General features: G+C 32.9%; 1 protein-coding gene and 1 long non-coding RNA gene across 2 annotated transcripts; one reads left to right on the plus strand and one right to left on the minus strand.

The window, feature by feature from the left end:
- Positions 1–1519: 1519 nt before the first annotated feature.
- On the minus strand, positions 1520–7743 carry LOC142621807 (pathogen-related protein-like). The gene is made up of 5 exons (XM_075795171.1): positions 7551–7743; positions 7283–7415; positions 6887–7188; positions 6713–6794; positions 1520–1673 (listed from the first exon to the last, which is right to left on the minus strand). The coding sequence occupies exons 1-5, from the start codon at positions 7683–7685 to the stop codon at positions 1609–1611; spliced, it is 717 nt and encodes a 238-aa protein (XP_075651286.1). The 5' UTR covers positions 7686–7743; the 3' UTR covers positions 1520–1608.
- Positions 2226–6051, plus strand: LOC142622373 (uncharacterized). Its single transcript, XR_012841897.1, has 3 exons — positions 2226–3031; positions 3143–5692; positions 5874–6051. It is a non-coding gene; the product is annotated as an uncharacterized LOC142622373 (long non-coding RNA).
- Positions 7744–22779: the final 15036 nt, after the last annotated feature.

A 22779-nucleotide genomic window follows, 5' to 3' on the forward strand; every position in this document is an offset into this window, starting at 1 on the left:
ATGTTACATTCAAATTACTAATCTATGACTATAACTATTGAAATAAAATCAAAAGATTCAGAACCTACAAATTAAAGATAATATATATATATATATATATATATATGTGTGTGTGTGTGTGTGTGTGTGTGACTACACAACAGAGAAATATAAGAGAAAGATATGTTACCATCAAAAAAATAATTCAAATGTTAAAACTTTTGAAAGATTAAAAAATATTAAAGAATCACAAGATTTACTTCCTATAAATTTTTTAAACAAAACAAAATGTATATGATTACACAATAGAGAAATATAAAAGAAAAAGTGATTACCTTCAAAAGAATAATACATGGTATAGTCATTGAAATCAGCTAAACATGTTAAAATATTGCAAAAACTAACACAAATTAAGATATTAAAACTTCCAAAATGCTAAAAAATATAATAAGTTATTGAAACAATTCAAAAAATATATGACTATTCAAAAGAGAAATATAAGAAAAGGAAAAAAGTACATGAATCCATAAAACAATAAGTTTTAAATTTTAACGGATTTAAAGTTTAAACAATGAAAAAACAATCATCAATTCTATAATTATTTAAACAATAAAATTGTAATCTTGAAAGAGAGGAAAAAAAAAAAGCAAATTACAATAATACCTATCATGCTTCACGTGGTCCTTTTTATTTTAATTTTTTTTCAACCTTATTTAATTGGCCAGCTCAATATTTTCAAATAATTCAAATTAAATAAAAACCAAAAAGTCAAAAACAATAGAAGTATTGGAAAAGGAAATACTCTACGTGGCCAAGAAGCACACCACCTTTCCTCTTGCTTTTAATAGTTTGAGTTTAAGTTAGACTTATTAGAAAGATAGAGTTTCACTCCTTAGTTAAGTTTGGATTAGACAAAAATAATTTTTTTTATTTTAAATGATAATGATGAGTTTGGGGTTAAGTTGGACTTGTTAAAGAGATGGAGTTTCATTCCTTGTTAAGTTTGGACTAAACAAAAATAATTTTATTTAAATAAAATTATAATTTTATTTAAATATTGTGCTGACATGGAAAATTATGGGAGCTCCAGAGGCTTCGATTTTATGTATAGAATATATAGGTTATTATTATTATTATTATTATTATTATTATTATTATAAGAAGAAGAAGAAAAAAAAAAAGACATATTTAAGCAATTACCACTAAGAAAGTTCTTGCAATCAGTGCGCATTTTTTTTTTTTAAATAAACTTCAATCTATTGCTTAAAAAAAGGGGAACAAAGATGGTAATTTTCCTTACAGCCAAAGCTTTGTGTTGGGGGGTGGGGGGTGTGGGAGATTATCCTTATTGAAAGTAAAAGACATCCTAGAATTTAAAGCAAATCTAGCAGCTTCGTGGGCTGAAGAATTGCAACATCTCCTAACCCAAACAAAAGAACAATTGACAAAAAAGTAAAAACTTAGCTATTTCAGACACATTAAAGATAGTGGCTGGAATGGACCAATCCGGGACAGTTCAGGTAGAAAACTACCTTCCTACTAAAGCTGGACCTTTAAGGTTATTATACAAAATCAAAAGATAAGAAAAGACAAGTGTGATTACAGAATCTTCCATGTTAATATCTAATGCTACCCTGTGCTCCTAAGCACAGGGCAGCTTGAACTTGGCTCCTCAACAGAAGAACCATCCAAGCTAGCACTACAACAAAATGTATTTTTAGTGACGAAAATTAGTGAGGAAATATTTTTCGTCGCTAAAAATACAGCTTTAGTGACGAAATATGAATTTCGTCACTAATAATGAAAAAAATTATAACATTTAGTGATGAAAAATAAATTTCGTCGCTAAAAGTTGAAATTTTTAGTGACGAAATATTTCGTCACTATAGGTATTGTGGTGGATGGTATTAGTGACGAAAATCATTTCGTCACTAAAAGGAAGAATTAGTGACGGAAAATAGTCGTCACTAAAAATAATAATAGTTTTGGACTTCCATGTTTTTAGTGACGAAATCACAATTCGTCACTAAAAGTATGCTATAGCGACGAAATATGATTTTCGTCTCTAAAAATCTTCACTAAATCTGGGTTTTTTAGCGACGAAATTGACCTTCGTCGCTAAAAACATAAAAGCCTACTACCTTTTGCGACGAAAAGGAAGCAATAGCGATGGACCAATTCGTCACTAAAGACCACTATAAATAGCCATGACCTGTTATATTTTCTTCCTATTTTCTAAACATAAACATAAAAGCCTTCACCTTTGTTCCCAGCCAAAAGAACCCAGCCCACCCCAATCCCAAAATCCAGCCTTCACCTTCACCTTCACCTTCGTTCCGATAACCGTCGCTGATAAGAAGCCAGTCCGTCGCCGATAACCGTCGCCGATAGGAACCCAAACCGTCGCTGATTACCATTCGCCACGGTTCCGAACCCAAACCCAAACCCAATCGCCGATAAAAACCCAGTCCATCGCCGATAATCGTCGCCGATAAGGACCCAAACCGTCGCCAATAACCATTTGCGACGGTTCTGAACCCAAACCCAAACTCATTCCGACGCCGGTGAGAAGAAACCCAACCGACGCCGATTCTCATTCCGTCGTCGATAAGCCCGATACACATTCTGTCACCGATACATATTCTGTCACCGATACACAAACCCACCATCGCTGATACACGAACCCACCGTCGCCGATGCACGAACCCACCATCGCTGATACGCGAACCCACCGTCGCCGATGCACAAACCCACCGTCGCCGATGCACGAACCCACCGTCGCCGATAAGCCCGATTCTCATTCCGTCGCCGATACACAAACCCACCGTCGCGAAAAGCTCGAACCCACCGTCGCTGTTCACCATTCCGTCGCCAAAAGCTCGAACCCACCATCACTGTTCACCATTCCGTCGCCAAAAGCTCGAACCCACCGTCGTCGTTCACCAGTCCGTCGCCAAAAGCTCGAACCCACCGTCGCTGTTCACCATTCCGTTGCCGATTCACCATTTCGTCACCGGTTTCCCCATTCCGTCGCCGATTCTCACATAATCATGTAAGATCTTCTGCTCACCTTTTTTGGATACTTGTTCATTTTTCTCCATCTCATTTATATTGCTCTTTTAACTCTTTGGATTCTTTCTTGTTTTTTTTTTAATCTTTGTAGATATGGTTCTGAAGTCAAAGGATTCAAGTTTGAGGATCAATATTGTTTTATCAATTTGTTGGTCTAAGTTTTATTTGTGTTTTGGATTATTTCTGTAATGGTCGAAATTTTGTTAATACTTCATGCTAATAGGCTGTGATTTTTCTTCAAGGGTTAATCTGCTGTGTTTTTAGTTATGGGTCTATTTTGTTAATGGTCATTATATAATTGATAGTATGTCAAATCTATTTTTTTGTTTTTTTTTCCCTGAGGGTCAGTTTGTTTTGGCAGAAAAATTTTCACTTTGTATGTTTTAGAGGCAAAAAAAGATAAGAATCTAAACCTTCATCCATCTAGGTGGAGATTTAGGGGCCAAAAAAAGAGCTTTAAGAGCTCTAAAGCTATTTTCAGAACATAAATAGTGTCTGCAAACCCACAAAAAAGATCTTAAGTGGTGCTTTTCATGATATATAAATCAAGCGCTATTCATTGTAATTTGCCAAACACTCATAACACTAAAGAGTGTATTTTCAGTTAATGCTTTATAATTTAAAACTGACATTCTATGTTTTATTAGAATTAATGTTTATGTATATATTACATTGCTTGCAAGACTTAGTTTATTGCTTCATGTATTTGTACTGTGTTGCCAATTTATGTTTTGGTAGAACTAAAAGGGTGAAGCTTTATGATATATTTAATAATTCTAACTTTGTTAATTAAGCCATAATTGGAGTACGTTTTTTTATTTATGTACTGTAAAAGAAATTTAATGGTTTTTGGTTGAATGTGATGACAAGATTAGCGATAGTTTGGGTTGCTATGGGGGAATAAAAAGAGGCTTAGATCTGTGAAAGTCAAAGACCAAAGCTTAGCCAACAAATCAAACTTATACGCTTAGCTTGATCATAGTAAGTAAAATCTGTTTAAATACCTATAAAACTCTATACTTGTGATGTTTGTGATTGGTTTTGTGGTGGGTTGTTGTGTTGGAGCAAGCGGGTGGCTTGCATGGTGTTATAAGTTGGTTTAAATTCATATTGGGAGTGTTTTTAATTTATTGCAAATGTGAATGGATCTTGTTGATTAGATGTGATGAATAGTACTTTAATAGATTTCAATACTTGTAAACACTCTATACTTCTGATGTTTGTGATTGGTTTTGTGGTGGGTTGTTGTGTTGGAGCAAGTGGGTGGCTTACATGATGTTATAAGGTGGTTTAAATTCATATTGGGAGTGTTTTTAGTTTTTTGCAAATGTGAATGAACCTTTTTTATTAGATGTGATGAATAGTAATTTCATTGATTCCAATACTTGTAAATACTTTATACTTGTGATGTTTGTGATTGGTTTTGTGGTGGGTTATTATGTTGGAGCAAGCGGGTGGCTTGCATGATGTTATAATTAAGGTGGTTTAAATTTATATTGGAAGTGTTTTTAGTTTCTTGCAAATGTGAATGGACATTGTTGATTGGATGTGATGAATAATAATTTCATTGATTTCAATACTTGTAAATACTCTATACTTGTGATGTTTGTGATTGGTTTTGTGGTGGGTTGTTGAGTTGAAGCAAGCGGGTGGCTTGCATGATGTTATAATTAAGGTGATTTAAATTCATATTGGGAGTGTTTTTTGTTTCTGGCAAATGTGAATGGACCTTGTTGATTAAATGTGATGAATAATACTTCAATTGATTTCAATACTTGTAAACACTCCATACTTGTGATGTTTGTGATTGCTTTTGTGGTGGGTTGTTGTGTTGGAGCAAGCAGGTAGCTTGCATGATGTTATAATTAAGGTGGTTTAAATTCATATTGAAAGTGTTTTTAGTTTCTTGCAAATGTGAATGGACATTGTTGATTAGATGTGATGAATAATACTTCAATTGATTTCAATACTTGTAAACACTCCATACATATGATGTTTGTGATTGGTTTTGTGGTGGGTTGTTGTGTTAGAGCAAGCGGATGGCTTGTATGGTGTTATAAGGTGGTTTAAATTCATATTGGGAGTGTTTTTTCAATTCTTGCAAATGTGAATGAGTATTTTAAATTAGATGTGATGAATATTACTTTATTAGATTTCAATACTTGTAAACTCTATACTTGTGATGATGGAAATTGAATTTGTGGTGGGTTTTTATGTTGGAGCAAGCGGGTGGCTTGCATGGTGTGATAAGGTGGTTTAAATTCACATTGGGAGTGTTTTTAGTTTCTTGCAAATGTGAATGAAATTTGTTGATTAGATGTGATGAATAATACTTTAATTGATTTCAATACTTGTAAACACTCTATACTTGGGATATTTGTGATTGGTTTTGTGGTGAGTTGTTGTCTTGGAGCAAGCAAGTGGCTTGCATGGTGTTATAAGGTGGTTTAAATTCATATTGGGAGTGTTTTTAGTTTCTTGCAAATGTGAATGGAATTTGTTGATTAGATGTGATGAATAGTACTTTAGTTTATTTCAATACTTGTAAACACTATACTTGTGACGTTTGTGATTGGTTTTGTGGTGGGTTGTTGTGTTGGAGCAAGCGGGTTGGTTCATCTTCAAGTTAAAACACTTATTGGTTAGTACTTTATATTACATTTAAAAATCTATATTTGCTTTCTATAACTTATACATTAGGAGTTGTGATTTTAATTCATTGGTGTGACTACTCTTAATGCATTGTTAGAAATATTTCTTATAACATAGTTAATGTTTTTACTTTATGATTTTAATGTAGTATTGTTTTTATATTTGTGCAGATTTCTTATTGGTGGCTTTTAGGAGATTTACTTTTGACATTATTTGAAGACATATGAGGACATCTTTCATTAGTTCTAATTATTTTATGCTACACTTTTTGTATTGTTATAAAACATCTTGAGTTATTGTATGTATTGCAAACTTTTATTGTATGGAAGGAGTTTGAATTGGATGCTTCTTTTATTTTTTACTTGTGGAATGTATAGATCTTTTTTTATAAATGTGTTGTTCAAATTTGAGGTTTTAATAATGTAATGACAGGTTACAGGTTAATATCAAAACTATGAAAAAAATAAAACAAAAAATAAGTTTTAGCGACGAATTTTTTTGTCACAAATATTGCAACAAAAAATTGTTTTAGTGACAAAATATTTCGTCGCTAAATGTAGCAAAATTTTGTAAGAAATGGTTTTAGTGACAAAAATTTTCGTCACTATATATGCCAGGATTTTCTTAAAAATAGTTTTAGTGACGAATTTTTTCGTCGCTATATGTACCCGAAAATAGTTTTAGTGACGAAATTGTTCGTCACTAAATATGATTTAATAAACTGAAGTGTTTTTAGTGACGAAATATTTTCGTCACTGAATAGTGTTTTTAGCGAGGAAAACATTTAGCGACGAAATATTTTCGTCGCTAAAAGTTTTTTTTTTTTAAAACAAACCGGACTTTTAGTGACGAAAATTTTCATCGCTAGGACTTTTAGCGACGGGGTTTCAGCGACGAAATGAGTTTCGTCACTAAAAGTCCAATTTCGTCGCTAAAGGTTCTTAGTGACGAAAAACTGGACTTTTAGTGACGAATTTTTTCCTCACTAAAAATACATTTTGTTGTAGTGTAGTGCCTTTCAGAAGACCTCCGAGTAACTGTCCAGGGTCATAAAAGAACTCCACCTTCACTACTCTCATCTGCTCATCCACCTGTTTCAACATGGAAAAAGAATTGAATTATACAAAAGTAGACAACAATAGTAAGAAAAAAGAAGAAAAGAAAGATATTCTTGAAGGGTAACCTCAAAAATGGCAATTCCAAAGAGTTCAATAATCTCTCCAGTTGGGATATGGCCTTTGAAAGGGCCCTCCATATAACCCCAATGCCTGAACTTGTACACCATCACAGGTGGCCCAGTATAAACTTGGAGAATCTCCAGAGCAAACCCACGTGGGAATGTTGTAGTGAAAACTTTATGAGAAGAAGCCGCTGTTTCTTTATCTGGATTGTAAACCCTGAGTTTTTCTGGCAGGGAGGTCTGAAGTAGCGGGTTATAGCCTCCCCCAAGTTTGCCTATTTCTTCCAAATTTAAAGCCTTCCCTCCTGACAACACAAATATATGTATGATAAACATTCCAAGATCACATAACCTTGAAAACTTTGAAATCTAGTTTATGTCTTTGTAATTAATGAATACCATTTAAGCTGAAAGTAAATTTCTTGGGATCAATGGACTTAAACTCATTCTGGTCGGTCTTATGGAAAAATTCCATTTCCCATGTCTTTACAAAGTTCTGCACCTTTTCTTCAAGTGACCCAGCAGGCCATATCTTCAACAACAACAACAACAACAACAACAACAACAAAAAAAAAAAAAAAAAAAAAAAAAAAACACCCTTTAAACTAATCAGATGAGATAAAGATATCACACACACACAGAAGAAAGGAGAGAAAGGAAGGGCGACCTTAGTTCTGCCTTCTTCAAAGAGCTTATTGACAACATCATAGTTAGGTACCCCAAACCTCCATTTGGTGTTCTTCACTTCTTCTTCACTCAAGAAGGAACGATACTTCTCTTGCCCAACACTTGAGGATGCCATTACCTGATCACTTACAAGAAAAACTACTGTTGTTTGAGTTGAATTTCATAGCACAAAAGGATATTAGATTTATATATAGACTCTTAGCACGGAATGGAATGGAAATGAACGAAAAGAATAATTTTAGAATATTCTTTCTTTTTTATTTTTTCGGAGTTTTAAGAGCATTTACAATAGAAAATATCATCCTATCATATTTTACCATCCAAAAAGCTATTTTATCAATTATATCATACCATTTTACAATACACCCAACATCTCAACTTTTATTTTCATATTCTACTCATTAAAATAATATATATTACCCACTAAAATTATAAAATATATTCCTATACAATTCTCTCTTTTTCTTCTCCCCCATCTCTCTTCCACTTTATCAATTAAAATATATTATAATTTTTACTAAAATACTACAGTGTCATCCTACATTTAGGATGGCACTGTAGCACAATTGCAAAAAAATTTGCAATTGTAAGATTTAACAAGTTCGACTGCTGGGCTCTTTTTGTGCCTTTATGCTAAATTTTTCCTATATATACCATTTACAATTACCAATGGGAATGCTCTAATGGAGGGAATAGAAAGTCAGTTCCCTTATTTGGGAGTTTAAGTAGGAGAGAATGGAATAAGTGGGAGAGAACACTCATTCTTTTCTATTCCCTTAAAACCTCAAATTTTCATTCCCTCGAAATTGGAAAATATGGAATTAGATTTAATGAATTTTTTTACTAAAACTCTCAAAATACTCTTATGTATTCAATCCTTTATTTTGAAATAGGGATCTAATAGTAATATTGTCATAAAATGATTTCACTCCCTCTATGTTACTCCCAAACTAGATTACTTACATTCCATTTATTTTTTATTTCATTTCATTCCTTTATTTTAAAACATTCAATCAAAGTTACTTAACTCTATTACATTCATTTCTTTTCCATTCATTTCCCTTACTTAAATACATTCCATTCTTTTTCATTCTCTTATGAACTCCCAAACGAAACCTTACTTACCTATCGAGATAATAAGAAATATATGAATTTCAAAAAAAAAAAAAAGATAATAAGAAATAGGTAAAATACTAATTTGGCCTCTATCGAGGGCGATTTTTTGCGCGTAGCCACGTGTCTTCCGCTGAAAGTGTGACTTTGCTAGACTCAGATTTGTTTTGGGAAGTCCAATCCGAAAATTGACATTGGGCCGCATAGACCAATGGCTTCCGGTGCATTTTAAGCCTACAAAATAGATAAAGCCCAAAGTCTTAGAATCATGATAATGGTTGAAATATATAAATAATATACTAGCATAATAGCTTTGATTAAATGGTGAGTTGAACGTTATTATTATGTGTGTTAAGTGATGTTCATTAGAATGTAATTAATTGTCATACGTCCAGTAATGGGATGAGTCCAATAGCCCATATCCAGCTGTGGTATAATTCATGTTCAATATAATAAGGTATGTTTAATAATGGTCTATGTCAAAATAATGTATGTCTAGCAATGGTTTATGTCCAAATAATACACATCTAACAATGGTTTATGTCCAAGTAATATATGTCCATTAGTGGTATATGTCCGAATAATATATGTCCATCGGTAGTTTATGTCCGAATAATATGTCCAGCTATGGTAGATCAATTTATTAATATATATGTTCATTAATGAAGTATTATTGTGATTATGTTTCATTAAATAATGAGATGATATTAAAGTAACTTGCATCCAGCAGTACAATAATAATGAACTGACATGTACTTAATAATGTAATCTTGAAAGTAGAGAAATATTGACTTATCTTGTGTGTTTCTGACTCTAGCTGTACAACATCACTTTATTCTTTATATGATTTGTGGCTCCAGCCATATAGCATTAGTGAGCTGATAACATTCCAGTGGCAGAATAATATGAGTACAACAATACAATGATAATAAATTAAAATATACTCAATAGTATAATTTTGGAGATAAAAATATAATGACTTATCTTCATAGCTCGTAGCTCCAACCGTATAACATCAGTGAACTTATAATATTTCAGCAGCATGGGAAAATGATTCCAACGGTGCAGTATGATATAATAAGTCCTTTTATGGTGACTTCATGATTGAAAGGGATAAATGGGTGCAACTGGAGGGAGAGAGAATATGTCCAGCCGTGTGCATAGATTGGTTAAGTTTATCCCCTTTATCATGCACTTAAATAATTTTCTCCATGTAATGCTCTTTTAGTTTTTAGTCAAGTATGAGTAATATTGCATTCCGTAAGAAGGGTTTTTAATTTTATAAGTTTGTACCTTTCATAAGAATCGTTTTAAGTATTAGAAATGTATGTCTTCATTGAGAATGACTTTAATATGAAGTCTTTGTGCCTTTTAGGAGAAGGGCCTTAGTATTGATGTTCATGTGTCTTTCATGAGAAGGGTTTTTGTAATATGTTCTTGAAAGAGTGTTTGGTATCTTTTAAGATGTATGGAGATAGTAAGAAATATATATGTTTTGTGAGATATGGTGTTTGTAAGATAGATTAGAAATATATATGGGAGAAGTATATATGGATAGTTTGTGAGAAATATATTTGTAAAATATATGGAAGTATGAGATAGATAATATAAAGGTTAAATATAAGGTCCGTTTCGATAGAACTTATTTTGCTGAAACTGAAAACTGAAAACTAAAAACACTGTAGTAAAATAATTTTTAAATATGTGAATAGTGCCGTGGGACCCATTTTTAATAAAAAAAGTTGCTGAAAAGTGAATTTTGTGGGTCCATGAACAGTATACAGTGCACTGTTCACGGTTGAATTGGTCCACTATTGCGGCTACTGTTCATGCGCAGTGCATGAACAGTAACCTCTGCATCCTGAAACGCGTGCCCACAAAAAAAAAAAAAAAAAAAAAAAAAGAAGGAAAACGCAGAAGGAAACGCAACGTGAATTAATTCGTATCCAAACGCCCTCATAGTAAATACATGAGATTATAACTGCTGCTGGAGTGGTTTTTTGTGTTATGTCATGGGTTATGCTGCTTTCTAAGAAGGGAGATTTTGTATAAGAAATGAAGAATGAGATGGAGATGTGTTTTTGGGCAGCAAAATGTTGAAGTTTAAGAATATTAAAGTGTGGGAAAGATGGATAGTGTGTAATGGTGTGGTGTAATAGGTGTGATGTAATGGTGTTATCTTAGAAGAAATATTTTTGTAAGGGAGATGGAGAAGTATGGAAATGTTTAGAGATATGTGCAGCAAAGTGAATGATGTTTCAGAATATTGAGGATGAAAGAGAGATAGATGGTGTATAATGGTGTGTGGCTTGGTCCTCTTTATATAGAGTCAAGCATGTAACTGGATTAGAATTAGTTGAAGGGAAATTTAGCAAATAAGGAAAAGTCTTTGACAAAGTAAGTGGTTTCATCAGTGGGTTTTTGTTTTTTAGCCAAAAGAAAAAAGTTTGAGCATTTAATGCTACTGGAGTTGCTATTATAGCTGTCAGTCACAACTGTCAGCTCTACAGCAATAGCTGCTGGATGATGTCATCTGAATGACATCTTCTGCTGGAAGAAAATATTTAGCATTAAATTCATGGTTTGGCTGAAAATTGTAAGATAACCTTTATGGGAACTTCCTATTTCTGGTACTGCAGCTGGAGTCTAAGGATCTTAGCTTAAAATGGTAGGATTTCTTTTATGGGATCCTTACTTCTTTTGGTATAGCAGGTAGTTGTTGGGATTAACCATTAATGAGCAAGTGATGTCATTTTAGGACATGTGTCAACTGCCTAAGTTGCTACTGGAGCTATTGCAGTTGTTGTTGTAGGTACTACAGCTTCTTGCAACTTCTGCTGGAGCTATTGCAGCTTCTACTGAAGTTAAGGCAGCTTCTGCTGGAGCTGTTGCAACTTCTGCTAGAGCCATTGTTGGTATTTTTAGCTAAGTTTCCTCTTTTGCAAAATTATATGTTTAGTTCATATATAATTTTGATAAGTAATAGACTAGTTGGTTGATATTTGACAAAGTTTTAGAGATGTAATTATTGTCTCTTTGTATTTTAAACAAATCTTAGAGAGTAAGGAGAGTATTTAATGCTAGATGTGAGATATTAATATATATCTAGCCATGTGCTTGGATTTGATTTAAATGAAAATAATAATATAATTTACATGAAATAATATAATTACATTTTAAACATATATTCTATGATGAACATTAATTTTTATGTAAAGAACATGGGGAGTTTTATCATTTTAAGTGTTATGTGATATGAGAGGCTTACCAAATGTTACCTATTGCACACTTACCCGTCAGAGTTCAGGGAATTAGGGAAGACATGCCAAGCAACATGCTTTCCTCTATCAACTTTGAACCACTGGAGCTTTACTGAATATACTTCTTGGCTCTCCAAACCACGACTCCCAAAATTCCCTCGATGAGACGCATGAGCTGAAAATGAGATGTTATGCCACGAGCTTGAACCATGAGTTTTGATAAGATAACATCGCCATGAGTTTTGGACCATGGGCTTTGACGCCTTTTTGTGTAAATATGGGCTCTTCTGGGCTTTAAAATAGATTTTTCCAAAATTCATGATAATGTTAATGTGGTGCGGGTTGCCAATGAAATAAAGCCATGTGATGTGAAAAATTTGTCCTCAATAGTTTCTAAACTTTAACAAATTTTTTTTTTTCATCTTTAAACTTTAAAAATAAAAATAAAAATCTTTTTTCATCCCTAAACTTTGTAAAGAGTTTTTTCAATTGTTTAGAGACAAAAAATAAGGAATGAAAAAAGTTTTTTTTTTTTTTTTTTTGTTTAGGAATGAAAAACAAACTTTTGATAAAGTTTAAGGATATAAATAAAACATTTTCAATAGTTTAGGAATGGAATATAAACTTTTCAATAGTTTAGGGACGAAAAATGAACATCTAAAAGTTCAAGGATGAAAAACAAACTTACGGTAAAGTTTTGAGACCAAAATAGTTAAATGCAAATAGTCTTGCAAGGTGTGACACCAACCATGCCAACTATGACAAAGCAATTAAGCAATAATATATGAATTCACCATTAATGTTGCTATCATGTGTTGTCCTACATTTAATTTGCTACACCTCTTTTTTTTATATATACAAGATAGAAATTCTACTCTAGCATAATCTATGTGTATATGTGTGTGAAACTCTCTCTTGGAGACTTGAACCCCGACTCTTGCCCCCCACACCCCGCTAACACTTATACTTGACCATCGCATCAAGGGTGTGCGGTGGCCTTGAATTTTTTGTTTTAATGGTGATCATTTTTTTTAGGGAAATGGTGATATATTGACCATACAATTAATGGGAGTAGCCAATTATATAACATTTTCTTTAAAAATATCAGAAAGTAAACATTGCAAAGTGTTTAAGGTTAGTGATTGGGGAGTACAAATCTTCTGTCTCATATATTGGGAAAATTACACTTTAACACCCTAAACTATGCATTAGATTACACTTTGCATCCTAAATTATCCGACTACACACTTTACACCCTAAATTATCACACTTATTGCTCTCACCCCCGGTGTTATTTTTGCTATTATACTTAACGGAATCTTGCTACATGTGACAAGCACACGCTTCTTGCTTAGGTGGAATAAAGTTAAAAGACTGAAACCCCATTCATCCTCTCTTCCTCACTTTTTCTCAAATTTCCGTTTGTGGTCTAAGAATATGACTCCCAAAATCAAAGAAAATTAGACTTCTTTTATGTCTGAATTCTCACCTTTTGAAATAAGGACCTTAAGTTTTCAGATCATAAACGAACCACACAGTTTTAGTTGAGCTGGGTTTTTTCTGGGTAGATGAGGGCATACGTGATAAGGGCATAGTAGATGAGGGCATACATGATCCATTCCCGGATGGATGGCTGGCGCTCAAGTTGCTAATATGTATATGTTGGAATAAGAGGTTAACTCAAAAAAAAAAAAAAATTCATTAATCTTTGCCTTAAAAAAGAAGTCCTCCGAATAATAAATTGTCATGGATATGGTGGCTTGAATTCTAAGGCAGATGGCCCAAGATCCTTCGATGGAGGAGGAATTTCACTCTATAGCTAATGATATTGCAGATGGCCCAAAATTATTGTACCATTTTTTTAATTGTTTATTAGTTATAATGTACTTTGGTGAATCTTGAATGCAATGCAAGGTGTGGAAAAATTGGGGTTTTGTTTTGATTGATTTTGAAGAAGAGTGTTTCAATATTTTAACTTTGTTCCACCTAAACAAGAAGCATGTGCTTGTCACATGCAGCAAGATTCTATTAAATATAACAACAAAAATAACACCAGGGTGCAAAGTATAATAGGTGTGATAGTTTTGAGTGCAAAGTGTTCAGTCGGATAATTTAGAGTACAAAGTGTAATTTAGTGCATTGTTTAGATTGGCAAAGTATAATTTCCCCCATATATTGTGTTTCAGTCTATACTTCACCAATAACATTTAGACAACTAGTGTCTTTCATTAAGTGAGATAACGTCTCTTTTTTATCTAATAGGAATGTTAACATTAATGAAACTTAAAATCAGAAGAGGTAAATCTCACGTGATTACCTCATGTGGTTAACTTTTTTATTTCTATCTCTTCCCCAATTGTTGTTGTTATTATTATTATTATTATTATTACTAGCCTCTGAACACGCGTTTACGCGCGTGTACAAAGGCTCTTTTATTTTTTTTGTAAAGGTTAATAATTTACATTCATTATCATTTGAGATACTATATTTTTCAATCACAAAAAATTCCTAGGGGTGTGATGAGTAATATATGTTTGTGGGTAAAATAATTTTACAATACATTTTTTTTATTGAAGAGTTTTTAACCGTGTAGTTATCCACAAATTTGTAAAAAGAAATGGCCAAGGTCGGCTTTTTTGGATAGAACGTGGGATATTGTTTTCTTTTTAAATTAAAAACTTGGGTAGATAACTTTTTTTTTTTAATAGGGTAGATAACTTTTTTTTTTATAGAACGTGTGTTTTTTTTTATTAGGTTTCTTGTTTTTAATTTTTAAAAAGAATTTTTTTTTTTTGTTGACTGTGAAGATAGAAAAAAGAAGTTAAAAGCAGTTTAAATTGTAATCAAACTTATATATATATATATATATATATATATATATATATATATATATATATATATATATATATATATATATATATATTTAGTTTTTATATTTTGGATAAACTTGAGGATGTTTTAAAAAAAACAATTTGAAGATGAACGTGAGAATGATTTTTGTAAAAGAAAAAAAAAACAACAAACGTATAATTGCTTTGAAGAAGTGGGTTAATGGGAGAGTAATCCTATTTTGTTGGAAATGTTTTAGGTAGGAGTTAGAGATATATTTTTACAGTGTTATCCTCAAGTTTTGACCCTACTTAAATGTAGGTTGTAAAGGTATTTTGGAACAAAAAAAAAATCCGGTTCAAACAGTATCTATACTACTATTTAAGGGGCTTCTTCTGTTTGGACTGAATTTTTTTTTTTTTGTTCCAAAATACCCCTACACCCCTATGTTTAAGTAAAAATAAAACTAAAGGACAATCCGGTAAAAATACAACCCTAACTTCCACTAGAATATTGCCTAAAAAATAAGGTCACTTTCTTATTGATTTTCAAATTTATTTATCCACTTATAAATTAGATTCTCAAAATAAAAATTATATATATAATAAAAAAAACATAGATTATTATTATTATTATTATTATTATTATTATTATTATTATTATTATTATTATTATTACTTTTTTCTATTTGGTTTTGTTTCTTCTCTTTGTGGTCTCAATGTATTCCTTACTACGCATAGGTCTCCGACAGCTTTATTGTCCGCTGCCACATATTTTTCCTTTTGTCCTATAGCTTTTTTATACTTTTTTATGAGAGATCAATAGCCCCTGCTGAAACAAGCAAGCAAGTTTCTTGTCCTGGTAAGTTTTCTCTCTCTCGTTTGGTGTAAATAAAATTTGTTATATAATTTGTTCATGGAGTCTCTTGTTTCTACTAAACCATGTCAGTGATATCAACCATAAATTAATGAGTATGAATTGTGGAAAACTGTTTCTATTTAAAGATTCAATAATGGGATTGAGAATCGTGCTTTCCACCAATTTATGGAGGTGCTGGTCTCGTATAAAATTAGATTTGATATTGATTGCTTAAACCCCATCATCCATTGAGGCACATTCCACCTTATCTCAATTGAAGCACAAAACCACAATATATCAGTCCAAACGTTCTTAGCAGATGGCTATCAACCAAGTCAGTGTTTATCAGATAGAGTTTGATAAAATAATGTAATCTACCATTCTTAGCAGATGGCTATTAACCAAGTCATTGTTTATCAGATAGACTTTGATAAAATAATGTAATCTACAACTTGTATAAAATGTTATCCGTATATTCAAATCAGATTATAATATCTGAAATAATATATATACAATAGAGCAAGCTCCTAAATAAATGCTATGGGAAGTCAATTATTGAAATGCTCCTAAGGAGGAGCTTTCCGTCCCTAAACTCATTCAATAATTTCAAAAAAACGTGTAAAATACAAATTTTAGCAACCACAAATATTTATTGAATACAACCTTTACAAGAAAGAGAAAGTAAAACCACAACCCTTCACTCCCCCACAATCTCGCAGCCCTCATCAACAAATAACACGTTAACAAATTCACATCAATTGTCGCGGCTGCGAGAATAAAATATATCTCACTGCGATCGTGACTCTAGCATTGTTTTGTTTTGTTTTGTTTAATAAGAATACAACCTTTTCAAGAAAGAGAAAATTTTTTCTTTCCACACGTTTCATAATAGAACGAAAGTCAAACGCCATCAACACCATAGACAAGTCACTATGTCTCTCTCCACACTTGTCTTCAACAACTTTGAATATTCCACAGCCATCAACACCATAGACAAGTCACTATGTCTCTCTCCACTCTTGTCTTCAACAACTTTGAATATTCCACAACCACGAGAACATGATTTCAAGAAAATTTCATAACATAATCCTAAATCTTAACTCTAAAAGCCAGTCCTTATTAGATAGAGTTCGATACAACAATGTAATCTAAAACTTAAAACTAAGGGTGGCGAAATTGGACACGACTTGCAAACCCGACACAACACAACACGAAATTAGCAGTTTATGTGTTGAGGATTAATGGGTTAGTGTCATATTCGGTTTGACACGATTGACTCGTTTAATAAACAAATTAAGTTAGTATTCAATTCATGAAACCTGTTTAACCTGTCTGACCCGTTTAATTAAATAGTATTTTATCAATATATCCTTCAGACCTTAGGTATATAAACTTATTAGTTGTTGTGGTTTTTTTTTTTTTTTGACATATTATGATTGATTTTTTGTAATATTGAGATATGTTTTAATTTTGAATAATTATTTGTTATGCAGTTACTCATTAGTTCTTAATTTTATATTAAAAATATTTATTTGTTTTGGTTCTTTATAATTCATATCAATTTGGTTAATGCTAATTTTTTTTTTTCCTGTTTTGATAAAATCTAATAAACAGGTCAACATGACTGACCCGTTTAATAAATGGGTTATGTTAAGATTGAGGAATCTTGACCCGTTAAATGAACATGTCGGGTTAGTGTTGACCCATATAATCAAATACTCATAAGTTGACATGACACGAATCTGACATGCGAACACAAATTTTCATCCCTACTTAAATCAAATGTTATATGTATATTCAAATCAAATTGTAATCTCTACAATAATATATATATACAAGAGAGCAAGCTCCCAAATTAATGCTAAGGGAAGCCAATTATTAAAATGCTTCTATGGAGGAGCTTCTCATCCCTAAACTCATTCAAGAACTTCAAAAAATATGTAAAATACAAAATCTAGCAACCCCAAATATTTATTGAATACAACCTTTACAAGAAAGAGAAACTTTTTCCGCACATTTCCTAATGGAACAAAAATCAAACACCATCATCACCATAGACAACTCACTTTGTTTCTCTCTGTTGATGCCCATTTTTTGATAAAAGGGCCCAATGGTAGAAGAAGCCCAACAATATGAAAAAGTTGGAGAAAGAAGGCAGTAAAATAAAGACCATTGGGCCAGAATGGCAAGAATAATGATCAACAAGCCCACAAAAAACAAGAAATGGCCAGAGAGAAAGCAAAAGGGCTAAGGAAGCCCAAAGGATGAAGTAGTAAGCCCAGGGGAATTGTAAGAGATGGAAAAAAAGTAAAAAATGGGCTGGGAAAGCCAAATGAAAGGAATTAATAAATGAGGTTGGCTCAAAGGCCAATAAGCCCAAAGGTAAGAATGTGATAATTGGGTCAGGGGAGCCCAAAGGATTTAGCAAAAGCCCATAGGAATGAAAGAGGTAGAAAATGATAAAATGGGCTGAGGACGCCCGAAGAATAAAATGGGCCAAGAATGCCCAAAGAACGAAACGGGCCAAGGAAGCCCGAGGTAATGACTAGATTAGCCCAGCAATAATGATGGGCAGTAAAGACCAAAAGAAGAAATAATGTAAGAAATTGACATGGCAGGCATTTCAGCTCATAAGCCCAGAGGTAACAATGAGGCAAAAAGATAAGTGATATCATAGTAGGAGTTGTGCAGTGGCATGGCAGGAACACCAGTCAGCCCATGGACACAAGATAAAAAGGGACAAGGGACATGGGCCAAGTTAAAGAAGAGAAAGCCCATACCCAAGAAGAGATGGGATGCAGAGAACGAAAGCCCAAAGACTCATTCACGCCACAAGAGTTAAGCAAGCACTAGAGCGTGCAGCAGAATCAGGAAAACCTGGAAGCAATGGTAAATGCATGAGAGCTAGAAAAGCAATGGACTTGTATGGAAGTGGAGCATGCACACAAGGCTTAGGCACTACCTACCTGTACCCAACCAATACAGGGGAGGTATGCCCCGGGTCAGAGGTAAAAAGGGGTGTGTTTTGGCGGTGGGGATAAGGCAGAGCATATTTTGGGGTTCCTGCTCTAGCTCTTTTGTGAAAAATATCCTACTAGGATGACATTTCATCCAAAAGAGGCAAGCATGAGCTAGAATCACTAGATGCATGCTATAGAGGTTGATAAGGGAGAAGTTTAACCCTTATCTAGATAGGAGTGTCAAGGGAAGTAAGGGACAAAACAAAATCACTTTTTTATGGTAATAAGGCATGGCACGGCCAGCACAGTGTAGTCGTGGTGGCTGGGCAACTAGTAGACCAATAGGCAATCCTAGAAGGACACCCATAACCAGCCAAAAGTGGTTAAAGGCTAAAAATGGTAAATCCTATCATGGTAGGCAGTATAAAAGGCCATAGACGTGCACAGTGAAAAAGGAGAAAGAGAAAAAAAGGCAAACGAGAGATATAGAAAAACAGAGAGAAAGAAAAGAAAATAGAGCAAACAAAGAAAGAAAGAATATAGGAAATCAAAAGTAATGGGAAATATGAGTGATAGGAGTAAAAGCATACATCAATAGGCTACTCACTTCTCTCCCTCTCAATAGCTCACTCTCTAATGAATCAAGAATTCAAAATTAAGCCATCTAGGTCCTTTTTCCAAAGTGTGTAACTTCTATGGCAGGAGCCCCCTCTGAGATTATCCACATTGGAAATTGGTTCCCTTTTGGACTTGAATCTGCTAAAGAGTCAAGCCCATTCTTTTAGCAGACTAATCCTCTGTTCTCTTGTCTTTGTTGATTAATGACTAACTGGACATCTTGCTATTAATCTTTCTTTGCCGTGATCACGTTGTGATATCTCCCTTCATGGAGTTATTCATGTATTATTGTTATTAGCTGAAGATGTTTTAGTTATTTTGCTGCATTGTGTTTCCTACTGTAAATACTCGATTTTACACCCATAATTTAATCTTGGAAGATGACTATAATGACCATTTATATACCCGAAGAAATCATAGTTGCATTACATGTATTAATTCATTCATTGCATATCATAAAAATGATCTGGAGATTCTAATGGTCGCGATGATATGCTCAATTCCTAAATCAGACCGTCGAATTGAAAGGTATCACATGATCAAGTTTTCATGGTCTGCATGCATATTGTTTGGGTGGAACGGATCACACGTGATTAATTTAAATTAATTTTGATTGATTAAATAATTAAAATTATTTAAATAATTTTGTGATTGGTTGTTGGTTTTGTCAAAAATAAGCCTGCTTGCATGGGAATAAAGTGGATAATCAGATAATAAAGAAATTTTTGATAATTAAGTCTTTTTAGAATATTTATCTATTAGATAATTATTACTTTAAAGACCTGAATATCAAGAGATTAATTAATTTTTAGAATATGAATTAAAAATGCGTCTAGGTGCAATTCCCGGCTCAAAAACCCTCAAAAAAGGAGTCCAAATCAAACCAAAATTGAAAAGGGGGTTCGAAACCCAAGAGGGCCAATTGGCACTCTTGGAGTGTCAATCAACACATGGCAAGTGCCGATTGGTCCAAATTTGTTGCCCAGCCCGAGAAGCTTCTAATTAAGATAAAACTTATCTTTTGATAAGGACGCTTTCCAATTCATATCTGATCTCATTCAGCTTACTTTCAAGCATCCCAACCTCTATAAATAGAGGAAAAATATCATAAATCAGGCACCTCTTTTTCTGACTTCTTTGCTCCCCTTGTGTTAAAGACGTCCTACAAGCCTTGACTTTAAGAACTTCTTTTTGTGATTTCTAAAGTATTCTTCCATTGAAGGGTATATTCATGCAAGTAGGAATTTAATTTCGATTTTGTATTTATTTTTTCTTTTCTTTTATTCGATATGTTTGTGTAGTTCATTGCATGGCTGTTATTAATATGTGTTTGATTTCATTATGATCTTGTTCACAATTTATATATGTCATATTCATATGTTTAGTTGGAGTTTTCTTTAGTTGATTAACATGTTCATGTTTTAATTGTTCTTTATTTTCAAAATCTGCAGTTAATCACCAAAATTTCTTTCTTTTTTTTTAACAAAACATAGATCTGTATTTTCACTAAATACAGATCTAAAAATTTTATTGATCAAAAACTTATTTGTATTTTCATTAAATATAGATTTGAATTTTTCAAGCATACAAAACTGATATGTATTTTCACTAAATACAAATCTGAAAAGAAAAATTGAAACTTTTTTGATCAAAAACTAATCTGTATTTTCATTAAATATAGATTTGAATTTTTCAAGCACACAAAACTGATCTGTATTTTCATTAAATACAGATCTGAATTTTTCTAAAAAAAACCGGTCTGTATTTTCATTAAATACAATTCTAAATTTTTTTTATACAAAACTGATCTGTATTACCATTAAATACAAATTTGAATTTTTTTTTTCTTAAATAAAAATTGTAGGTTTTGGTTTTCAAAGAATCAATTATATTTAAGTTAGGTTTTTTTGTTTATGTCATTGTAATATCATGCATCTTTTGAAAGGGTATTTAATGGTCATTTAGAGTCTAGAAGACCAGACTCCATCTAGGTGGAATGAGTGCCTAACATCTTCTCATTCCGTAACCTAGCCCTCGAACTTAGGCTTTTGGATAGTAGACTAGTGTTTTATCTTTTGTTTTGGTAGATTGTAACTAGGTTCTAATCTTTGTAATTTTTACATAGATTGTATTTAGGACCGAAGCCTTGTAAAGTTATTCTACCAAATTGTATTTCTATAATCAATTAATGACATTTGAGGTTTTTTTGGACATGTGAATTGTATTTTCTTTTTTCTTTTTTTTTATAAGAAATAAGTGGCAACTCCACTCAATTACCCAAAAGAGAGGTGCCCTAAGCACCCAAATCTCTTTTTGAGAGCACCCCTCATAAAGCGCGGTCTCTCACAGTGGTGACTCCACTGGGGATGTCAAGGGCTAAGTTTCATTTTAGAGTTTAAATGACCAATTATATACCCTTGTTTTTTTTGTATGATGTTTTTGTTTTTTTGGTTGCTTATATCTTGTATTGTTTGTATGATATTTTGTTTGAATTTCCCATATTGATTGTTAAAAGCTTTCCCTAACTGTCATAGTGTGTGTGCCATCAAAACAACAAATATGCATGGATCACTGGTCTTCATTAGATTCGAGTACCAAGTGGTGAACTCACCAACTCATAGCCCAAAGTTACTAGATCATTTCCTGTTGGCTAAAAAGGATAGACCATGTTGCTTGGACCAACGTAATGTTCAACACATTACAAGTTGGGAGGCATAACGTCCTAGTTATGGGAAACAATGAAACAACAAACCCACCCTACAATGTAATGACTTAAAACCTATCCTTAGGCCGGTCCATGTTAAAATTGCATTGCATATCGTGTGTGTTTGACCACTGTTTGAGCCCAAGTTCAACACCTGGGCCCATCATAATTTTTTGAATGTTGTGTGCCTTATAAACCTGATTCTGTTTTCCTAAAAAGAAAGGTGAGAGTTTGTTTAGACCCCTAAAACAGATTGTTTAACCTAATTTATTAACCAAGTGATTCCTTAGATTAATTTTCAGATCTAGGTTAAAACAAATAAATCATATCATGCAAAGTTGTAAAAAAGTAAATAACACCACGATATGATTACCTAAGAAAACCAATGAAACTAACCCATTTCAAGGTAAAAACCTGGGGAGGATTTGACCTAGCTATCCTCAAGGTAAACCAAATCCACTATAAGAGAATTGAAGTTTTTACAAAAGATTTAACTCTAAATCTAATGCTACCTCATGTAGTAACTTACTAATACAACCACGTGCAAGCTCCGAATCCACGGACTCCTTCTCTTCTTGGATTAATAGCAACACAAGCATATCCTTGCTTGTGACTTTGAGACTCCACTCAAAGGTTTCAAATCACCATCAATAGTTGATCTTGAATGCAGCAACTAGTTCTACCAATCTTTGATTGTAGTTTAAACTCCGGTAGAATCTTGTGTAGTTAGAAGGTACAGAACCTCTCAAATCTCACAAAAAGTAACACACAAGTCTCTCAAAAGTCTTCAAAACATAGCTAGGGTGTTCTTTTTATATGTGTACAAGTTTAAATAAAACCCTAAACGTTTTTGTTGTGATTGGACTG

Source organism: Castanea sativa, chromosome 1 (assembly GCF_040712315.1).
Source record: "Castanea sativa cultivar Marrone di Chiusa Pesio chromosome 1, ASM4071231v1".
Lineage (NCBI taxonomy): Eukaryota > Viridiplantae > Streptophyta > Magnoliopsida > Fagales > Fagaceae > Castanea > Castanea sativa.

Excerpts from the sequence above, each read along its gene's own strand:
- LOC142621807 (XM_075795171.1), bottom strand. The coding sequence starts at position 7,685 with ATGGCATCCTCAAGTGTTGGGCAAGAGAAGTATCGTTCCTTCTTGAGT. Across the intron at positions 7,416-7,550 it reads TTGAAGAAGGCAGAACTAAG|ATATGGCCTGCTGGGTCACT; the intron begins GTCGCCCTTCCT and ends TTGTTGTTGAAG. Across the intron at positions 7,189-7,282 it reads ATTTACTTTCAGCTTAAATG|GAGGGAAGGCTTTAAATTTG; the intron begins GTATTCATTAAT and ends TTGTGTTGTCAG.